Source organism: Antrostomus carolinensis, unplaced genomic scaffold (genome assembly GCF_000700745.2).
Source record: "Antrostomus carolinensis isolate BGI_N321 unplaced genomic scaffold, ASM70074v2 scaffold8569, whole genome shotgun sequence".
NCBI classification, from domain to species: Eukaryota; Metazoa; Chordata; class Aves; order Caprimulgiformes; family Caprimulgidae; genus Antrostomus; species Antrostomus carolinensis.
In genome coordinates, this window is record NW_010336389.1 from 19,754 (window position 1) to 30,178 (window position 10,425).

At 41.0% G+C, this 10,425-nt stretch overlaps 1 protein-coding gene across 1 annotated transcript in view; it reads left to right on the forward strand.

The window, feature by feature from the left end:
* The window catches only part of LOC104530292 (anthrax toxin receptor 2), a gene marked incomplete at both ends in the record, with an annotated part of 15,317 nt that extends 12,674 nt beyond the window's left edge, over positions 1-2,643 (forward strand). The window contains 2 exons of the mRNA XM_010174834.1: positions 1,169-1,336; positions 2,519-2,643. Coding sequence (XP_010173136.1) covers positions 1,169-1,336; positions 2,519-2,643 — 293 coding nt within the window. The remainder of the gene's footprint in view (positions 1-1,168; positions 1,337-2,518) is intronic.
* Positions 2,644-10,425: the final 7,782 nt, after the last annotated feature.

Below are 10,425 nucleotides of genomic sequence, written 5' to 3' on the forward strand. Positions count from 1 at the left end.
TTTTTCTTACTTGGCTTCTTCTCTTTTCATGCCTGTCACCTCCAGTCAGGAGGTACCTGAAAAAAAACCCAAGTATGTTGGTGGAGTCCTGCAGTAACAGTTCTGTATTTTCCCATAACAAGTTTCATCACTGTGTCACATTTGCCCAAAAGGTAACGTCAGAATGCAATTTGCCTGGGTTTAGGCGTATCAGGTCCTCCTTACAAGGCTAAATACTAGTAGATGATTTAGAAAGTCTTGCACTGGAAAGAATCCAGGCCAGTTTTACTAAGAACTTTCAAACTCCAGCCATAGACGCTCTTTTAGATGCTCTTTCTGGATAATAAAGTGGCCTGTCTAGGTTTGTGTGTTTGCACAATACAGCAAACATCATTGCTCAAATTGCTGCACGGTGTTTCCAATTACAAGGTGAAATAAGATTATTGTAGCATGACAAATAATCTCTTTTGGAAGATTTTTTTGCTGTGTTTCCTCTTTGCAGCACAGTAGGTACAACCTTTTATGGAAGTGGAAATATGTGCTTGTCTCACCAACGGCAATAATCCAGGTTTCCTTTCTCTTTGAACTCTTTGTATATATTTTATATACTTGTGCCAAAATATACATTGTTACATGTTTTACTTATTACCCAGGTTAGACTGTTTCATCTGCGTTTTCACCAGTATGTATCTTCCTGCAGAACTACTTGAAAACCTGAGCAGTTTCAAGGAGCTTCTGCTAAAACCTGCTCAAGTGTCACCTGGTATCTTAAATTGGGGTTCTCAACAAACATGCTGTGTAAGGAAATCTGGGGTGACAAAAATCTCGGCTTTTGTCAATGCCAGATTAAGGTCTGGTATTTTGGGATCAATCAGAACTGGAAATGATAATTTTTACATCATTAATTAGAGCAGATTTTCCAGATTTCCTGTCTCCTACACAGCCTGTAGAATTGTCTTTCAGTATTCCTCTTGTCTTTTTGCTACTGAGAGACTGATATTTATGAATGTATTTAACTAGGAACGCTTGTCATAAAAAATTACGAGAGAACATTTTCCCCAGTACCTCCCCTCTTGTTTATTCAGAACTTCTTCCAAATCTAAGCTTTTTTGGCTACTTCTGTTATTTGCAACAGTTTCCTTGTCCTTTGCATACAGTGCATTTACATCTGAACAATGGCTTTACTTAGGTTCGCTGGGGCGATAAAGGATCCACTGAAGAAGGGGCCAGATTAGAAAAAGCAAAAAATGCTGTGGTGAAACTCCCAGAAGAACCAGAAGAACCTTTTCATCCTAAACCACCTAAACCAAAGCCTACCTCACCAGCCATTCAGGAGAAGTGGTATACGCCAATTAAGGTAATCTTTTTAGTCTTCAGGACAATAGAATTTTGTACTGAAGGCTGGATTTTGTCTGCTTTACCAGTCATGCATGCTGAACAAAAAAAATTTTTCAAGTAATTCAAGTGTAATGTATTATTCTCAAGGTGAACACCTGCTCAGGGTTAATAGCAGGAGTTTTTAGCCCTAAATGCAGTACTTCATCATTACTGCCACATTCTTGTTATACTTCCCCAAAAAAGGGATATATGGTACAGTAAGAGTACTGAAATCTATGGGGGCTTTGTTGGCATTAAGTCTATCTCAATGTATATATAATTAAGCCTAAAACTACACAGTTTGTAGCTGTTATACTAAGTTTTAAACAGACATGTTCATTACCAACCAAGAAAAGCAAAAAATTACATAAAACAGTGTAATGCAAAATATCTGACAAGCAAGTGAAACATAATAAACGGCATAAAATAAAGACATTCTCTGTAGATGCCATGAGTCAGCTGCAAACCTGTAACAAGCTCTTCTTAAAAACTGAAGAAGGATCCATAAATACCTTGCTTTAAATGTGAATACAAAGAGAATACAAAGGTTTAGCTGGGAGTACAGATCATAGAATCACAGAATGGTTTGGGTTGGAAGGGACCTTAAAGATCATCCAGTTCCAACCCCCCTGCTATCAGCAGGGACACCTTCCACTAGACTAAGATACATCTTTTCTCACCAGAAAGTCCTGAAGACGTGTTGTCCACACACACGCACAAACTCTGCAGGCCATCCATGTGGAGTGGGATGCTTCTGACAAGCATTAGAGCTGCCATGCACGTTCTGCACAGGCCGCCTAAGCACTCGAGGCTTCCCGAGGACGATGAACTTGCTGTATAAATACTGCAAAAACAGATACATTTATGTGTAAGAAATCCCAGATGGACACGTGTCAGTTCAGCCCAAAATGCTGGCAAACGTAGTTCTAAGATGGCTCAGAAGTAAACGTGGGTTAGGTGGAGGTGAGAGTGCAGTACCTAACATTCATTGATGAGAAGGAGCAGCTCCACAGCTGTGTGGTGTGGGTGACACACCCTAAGTTTATACTTTGCTTATCCAGCTCTAAGCAGCTCTGCCAGTACATTTCTCCATGGATCTCCCTGAACAATAACTTCACAGAATCACTTCACAGAATCAAGTCCTGTTGCTCTGTTGCCACAGGGTCGACTCGATGCACTGTGGGCGCTGTTACGAAGACAGTACGACAGAGTCTCTTTGATGCGACCACAGCAAGGAGATGAGGTTTGTGTGCGGCGCGCGTATCCGCTACGGCTGGCAAAAGAGGGGTGTGTTACAGCCAGGTTTTAGCAGCTGCTGAACGCTGGTAATTCTGTGACCTTAACTAAAGGAAGCACTGCAGCCAAAAGAACGGCATGACAGGAAAAATAACGTGTTGGGGAAACAAAGTGCATTGAAAGACGCATCACACCAGCGCAGAAATGTTGCAGAAACACAGATCTTCTGAAAGCAGAGGGAAGGATTCTGTGTTGTGTGTGTGTGTGTTAAGCTGGAAAACAAAAACATTACACACGCTTCATTCAGTGTAAACTCTCTGTAACAAACACCCCAATCTTTCTTACAACCAGATCTTTCCAAGAGTATAAAGTCTGGCAATCGGAATACTAAAACCACATGAAATTTAAGTGACCACCAATAACTTCCATGCAAGTTGCTTGCCATAGCTTTGCACTTCCATGCCACAGGCAACTTTCACAGGAAAAAAAAAAAAGAAAGGTGAGGAAACTTGTTTCTCAGGCAATCTTCTAGTACACTCATGACACGTGAAAAAGTGGACTCCACTGCTAAGACTGCTATGAGTGGGGAGTAATTATTTGAACCTTTTACAGTGAAGCTAGATTGTGTATTTCTGATTGTTATTCTTTAAGAAAGTATTTCAACCTTAGCATTTATCAGAGGAACTGATTTATCACCAAGGTATTTCAAATCTACTGGGACCATTCAGCTTCCTGTTTGTGGCACAATGGAAGAGACACAGGAGCAAACGATGTCCTCTAAATGAGAGGACAAATGGCCCCAGACAGGTGTGACAGATCAGATGCTGTTGTACCACAAAGCAGCAGTGTGTGAGAACACTGTTTGTGCAACACACACAGTAAAGATGACATGAAAGAATCAGAGGGGTTACAGGGAGAGAGTTAATCTTTGAGAGGATGAGAGATAATTGGTATTTAGATTATTTTCCTAGGATGAAGAGTTTGGTACTGTTCTAAAGGAAGAAAAGCTGAGACTTAAGACAAGGATGAGTGTTGGAAGAAGCAGAATGACCAAGTGCAATGCTGGAAATAGGGAACATAGTCTCATACTAGTGTTAACATTCTAGCTGTTAGCTTCGGAAGTTATTTACTGTTTGCATGAATTAACAATAACAAATGTACATAGAAAACATAGAGCACAATACAGTTTAACAGGTAAATTAAATGTAAATAGGAACATAGAAGAAATGGTGCCTGAACGGCAAAAAAAAAAAGTCAGTCAGGCCCTGTTTTGGGTATTTCTGACCATGAACACAGGGAGCTACTGTAAAAATTGCCTGCCAGGGATGGCTTTGCTGAGCCACTTTGAAGCCAAACATCTGCTTTCTCTGGACTTGACAGGAAGACATTGACCAGCATCTTGGTTTATGAAAAACAGAGAAGTAGCTTACTAATCTTCAGTATCCCCACTGAAAAAAGGAGTAGAAATTTCTACTGATGAATAAAATCTAAGCCAGTGGTCGTTAAGGTGTGACCTGTGACACTGCAGGAGTGCTGTTTCTGTCTGGCACAGTATTTTGTATCTCGGGGTGGGGGGGGGGGGGGGGGGAATTAAATCTTTTTACTTATTCATAACTTGCTAGGTAGAGATCCCATGCTCTACCCCTGATGGGTTAAGTCAGTGAACGGATGAGCAGTCCTGTGAATGTACAGCGAGACAGGCACACACACACTTACTTTGGGAGCCCTGTTATGGTAAACAGCAGCCACATAGTTGTGTTGTTTTGTTTTCTTTCTTTTATTGTTTAAGAAGTTGGTAGTTCCCATTGGCAGAAGAATTCACTACTGAATTCAAGTCCTTGATCAAGTAATTGAAATTTAGGCATGAAGTATCAAAGCAGAGCGAGCTTTTTCTTCCTTCTCTCTGTCCTCTCCCTCTTCTGCCACGTTGCCAGATAATGCCGAGGGTGGCCCAGTTTGAGGGCTGCACGCGGTTGAGCCAGGAAGCTTTGATTGCGGATGGAAGTCCTTTGAGTCATAAATTTTTCAGCTAGCAATCCGTGAGGTTAGGGAAGCTTGTACAGGTGTGAGCTAGCAGGTTGTCACCGACATCTGTTTGGAGCAGAGGCCCAGGTCCTCGGCAGCCTGCAGCGAGGCTGCAGGATTGTCAGCAGATGTAGTTAAGAGTGGCAGAACAGTTTTGGTCTCACATTTGCCGCCTGGGGGCTGAAACACTAAAGGTAGAGTGGGGGTGGACACAGCTGCGCTCCCAAACACGCCTCAGGCACAAATAAAGAGATCTAATATAGTTTGACTCTGTTGTGGTGGGGAGATGAGGACGGAGAGCCACTTCAGAGACAACTTAACGCTGCAACATCTGCTGCCAAGTTTCCAGGGAGTGACAGGGGACAGCAGGTACAGATCGAAGTCCCCACATATACAGCCTCCATTAAGCCATGAACTCTTTTGAAGGGCTCCCATCAAACATAGTTGAGTCTGCGGCAGGAGATTTTGTTTTCAAAGCCATGTTTTGTTTTCTGCACTAACAAGATAATTTATAAATGATGCATTACCCTGCATTCCTACTCCTAGTTAGATTTTCTTTCCTTTTTTTTTAATTAAGGGGGCAAAGAAGAATGAACCTTGGTAGTTCTGGGGTACTTTGACAAGCCAGTCAACTGTCTGAGGGTTTTGAGCGAGGTTATGGTGACCTTCAATCCATAGCATCACGTTCAGCTAGGAAGCAGAGCTGAACACGTGTGCCATTGCTTCTGTCCTGGAACACGTCTTCCAGGGAGTTTGTTCCTGCATGAAACTTGGCACAGGTTGGTAGTGCAAGCATTAGGGTCCTGTTCTTTTCTTGAAATCCTTCTGTTTATTTTCTGATTTGTAGTTTTTATGTAATCATCAGGATTTTTCCAATTCTTTATATGACCTTTTTGCTTTGTGCAGTTTGATAGTGGCTGAGATTCTGACCCTGTGCACACTGTCTTTTAAGACCACAGGTAGCCTGTGGCATCTGTATTTAGATTTATCAGGATGCAAATGCATGTAACTGGTAAAAGGGAAAAAAAAATATAGCTAATTCTAGAAGAACTTCTATAGTAGAACTATAAAATACTTTCAGCTTTTTTAATGTTACAAAACAGCCTAATAGAGAGGAAGACACTTTTACTAGTTTTTAATTTTAAACCTATTAGCATTTACCTAATTTAAAGATTGTTTTATAATAATGACTGCAGAATTAATACAAACATCGGTTTAAACTGATGTTCTTTTGTGAGCATCTCTCTGTTATACAAAAGAACTCTATTCTGCATTGTACCTCTGTTAGCATCACACAATTTACAGTTAAAACACTTTGACAATATTATATTCTCTGAAATAAGGCCCATGTTACTGCTCCCTTTGTGTTCCTTCAGTAATTCCTATGCTGGGCACTAGCAGAAAATACTCATTAGCTCAGATTAGAAAATCATTATATATTATACAATTATATATTATTTTCTAATGATAATGATGAGAAAATCATTAGCTCAGTCTGTCAGTTGTAGAGTGGAATAGTAATTGTTGGGAGGCTGAGGCTTTAAGTGCCTTACAACTGAGAGAAAACTTGCTGTGTTGAAACCAAAGACTAAGCGCAGTTCAAATTGTTGAAACGTGCAGAGAAATCAAAGGTCACAATTGGAGAAAGATTTACTGAGGCTGCTTTGAAGTCGTGCACTTTGTGGTTTAAAACTTTTAGGAAATCAAACCACACCTAGCAGTAATTCATGTTACAACATAAGACCTGGTTCACTGGAGCTCCTGGTTCAATGACAGTATGGGAGAGCATATTTTAGTGGAACGTGGAAATTATTACACTTGCAAAATGTTGACTGAGAATTTTAAAAAGAAATTTCAGTATTACTCATATAGCAAAATTTATGTTTATGTTGGATCCTCTAAATTGCTGCAATGGTAAGAAGATGCAAAACTAGTTATGAAAAGTGTGAGATGAGAAGGGAGTTAGAACACTTCTTTTTCTTAAATGTTTTCTGCCAAAATATTCCTTCTGCCATTTCTTCAACTGGGAACTTGTATAGACCTGAGAACTAAACTGGAGCTAAAGTTTTTCTTAAACTTCCAGAATAGTTAAGTTCACTGTTACAGAAAGTGGAAGGAAACCCTTTAAGAGTATTCATTTCAAACTGCCCCATTCAGACTGAATTCTGATGTTGGTCTCCCACATAAGGCAGTGCAACCCACTGACCTAAGCTCTGAACTGTGTTTCAGAAAAACAATCGACCCTTGGACCACCTAAAAGAAAAGTCTTTTTTTTGCAGAGGACACTTACTCCTTGTATTAAAAAGATGAGTGATAGCCAAGAGCTAAGCACGATTATGAATTATGAACTTGCTAGAATTTTCTTGTGCTGAAGACCCAGAAGAATATTTTGCAATTAAAACACCTAGATAGTACTGCTTCCTCCAAAAGGATGTGCACTGAAATGGGTACCACAGCATCACCTGGTTAACACTGGATTTCAGGCTGCCAGCCAGGAGGGTCCAACCTACCTGTCTGTACCCCATCCTAGCTGCAGTGGTTATCTAGTAGTTGCATTTTTAGCTGTCAATCAATGAAAGCAGTAGTAAGTTGTGTGTCAGGAGAAACAAGGATATTTTCCCACCTACGCAGGCAGCCGCTTCTGGCACTCCCTCCCTTTGTGCAGATGAGTGCTTTTGCTCTTTTAAAAATGAGCCTTCACAATTCCTTACTGTGACTACAAACACTTGTATGAATGAAATAGTAGAAAGAAAGAAATCTACTCATCAGTCTTAAGGTCATGATGTTTTTACCAACTTGACCAGTACTCCCACAGAGGAAAAGGGACAAAGTGGCTGTGACAGACCTTGCGTGGGTCCTTGGAGGCAGTACCGTGCTGGTGAGTGCGTGGCTACCATTGCTGTTAGGCAACACCAGGCTGTATGGCTGGGTGACTGTCAGGCCAGCATGAGGTGTACTTTTTGTGAAGCCATCATATACTTTAACAAGGGCATTTTAAAAAGCTGAGCTGCCACCAGAGTGTGCAGCCAGAAGAATCCTCGCTGTCTTTATTAAGTTTACAAACAGCTGTCTGAAAGATGAGTGCTTTAGGCCTCTTAAAGTGCAACAAATCCACCGCACCGGGCATCGCGGTAACTGAAGCTGTGCTGGCAGCATGGGGATAAAAACTACTAAAGAAAGGAAAAGTCAGGCTTTTCTGAGAGGAGTATGAATTTGCTACAGTTGTCAAATACCTCCTCTGCCACCCTAAAGAGCATTACAATTCTTGCCCCCTCCAAGTTGTATTAAAAGGGAAACATTTCTTTTGGCAGTGCAGTTTTTGTTAGTAACTGTTTGTTTGGTTGGGTATGATTCAGAAGGGAAAAAGGCAAATTTGTTTTCTTAATTCCTCAAAACCTATTTTTTCATGGAGTGAACTGCAGGAAAACCAGTTCTATTTAATCACTACCAGTGAAGAGAGGGCAGCAGGTGTCTAACCAAACCCACTCACGAAACACAGCTCCCATCTTAGGCACAGCCCCGTACGTAGTTTATGTTAATACCGAGTCCGTCGTTAGTCCAGTTTACAGAGACCTGTTACCTTCCAGGAGCAGCAAGAAGAAAGCTGACAGGTTCATTCGGTCGCTGCTCTCCAGAAGAGACGTGACAGCTTTAACTGTCTTGGGTGTCCAGATTTATGAACTAGTCTTAGCTCCTAACCAGATTAGTTCCCTTTCCATTAACCGCTGAAAGTAGGGCAGCTGTCCGAGCGGCTGGTTGTAAATTCGATAATGTCTGCTGTGTTAATCTGGAGGCTTTTCAGATGAAGAAGGCAGCAGATAACAGGATTAAAGTTTCACAACCCAGGGTTTTCACAGCCTGAGACGCAGGCGTAGGGGGATAGAGAATGACTTCTGTCATTAATCTTAATTGATTGCCAAGAGGTTTTAATCTGGGTTATTAATTAGGAAGGTCCTTAACACACTGTCTACATATCAACATCAGATGCTCTTTTGGGACATATGGCCTATCCTATATTTACATTCACACAATTTACACATATATACATTTCTGTATGAAGAAATTCTTATTTGTATCTGCGCATACAAAGAGCTGTAGAAACATTTGCATGTACAGAGGCATCACAAGCTCTTTGGCAAAATGTGATGAAAATGAAAAAAGCACTGTGCACATAGGTTAAATTTCCACATAATGAACACGTATACCTCTATTTAGGTTGATATGTATATTAATCTGTTTTGATTATATATGCCATTTATCTAGATATCTTTCAAATGGAAATCTTTGTTTTGCAGATTTCAGTCATGTTTAGCTGAAGTGCAGCACATGTCTCTGTGTGCCTCTGGCTGCTCAGACACACAGAGATCCCAAACAGAAACATTACCATTTTTATCTTTCGCAGTTCCAATGAGTTAATGTTCAGGCCTTTTCACTTTTCACATTTTTAAACAAGTTACTGTTGGACATCCAGAATGGATAGAGGTGCAGCTACCACAGCTGCAGCTACATAACAATGTGAATAAATCCCAGTAACACTTGCTTTGACATTTACCAAAGTACTGTTTGCAAGAGTAAATGTTAAATTATGATTTGAGCATATAAACTCAGCAAGGAGAGAAAATGCTGTGACAGAGTCCTGGCATTTGAATTTTGTGCAGATTCACACTGCGCTACAAATTTCTGCAGTCTTTCCTTTCTTTACAGAAGATTATTTACATGTTTAATAACATGTATGGAAATGGAGCCAGGGCTAAGCAGGCCTTTTGTTTTAAGTCCTCTGTGAATGACAGAGGAAGATTCCCGCTCCTTGCTAAGAGTGCTGGGCCATGCCCTGTCCTGCTTTCCAAAGCAAAATGCTAACATTATAAGAAGGTAACCATTTAGTTACTCAGGAGCTGAAAAGTCTGCTCTTAAAGTGTTCACAACAAGTAAGAATGGTTTGAGATACTTCAGACTGGAGAGAAGGGTGTAACTGCTGCTTTTTAGGAAAAGGGGAAAAAAAAAGGCCTCTAATCAAGGAGGACTTACTGACAACCCTGTCCAAGAATTTCCCAGTTTTTCCTGGGAAATGGAGATTGATCACTCGGCTCACCTAAAACTAGACTGTGCAAAGCAGCTGTAGTGTTGTAGGGACTTCTGTCAGTGGAGAAGCACACAAAACAATCTGAAAGCTCTTTCATCATGTCCTTCTCGGGTACTGTGTTGCCTATTGAAACTGTTACGCACAACTCCTGCTCGTTTTCTGCAGGAAACTGCATTCAGTCTTCCCTACTATTGCTCCACCACATAGGGGCATCCCACAAAGGCACCCACCTGCCAAAGACTTGCTGTCGTTTTCTGCTTCAGCTTGGATTTCATCTGCTGGCCAATTCCAGAGTACTTTGGTTCTTAAAAAGGAATTAATTTTGACTCATTGCCAAGGTATTTCTCTCTCAGAATCCCATCTGTGGAAGACTTAAAGCTGATGTCCTACATCTTCCTACTCTTGCAGCATGTTCACTTCTAGCAGCCTGTATAGCTTCATTCAGATTACCAAACTATGTGGGTATTAGTCAAGTCCTGCCTTGTACCAGTCATTCAGCAGCCACTTGAATCAACCTGTAATTTTTCACTTTGCATCTGAGATGCTTCTGCTGAGAAGGAACAGCAGAGTACCAACTGGCACCCCAAGAAGGTGTCTTACTGATTTGGCAGATAATCCATTGTTGTGGTGTCTCAGGAGTTCTGTCACTGAGACGGGAATGCTTCCATGTTGGCAGATTTAAGAAGAGGTCAGAACTTGATTTCAGACCATGGCATAATTTCTTC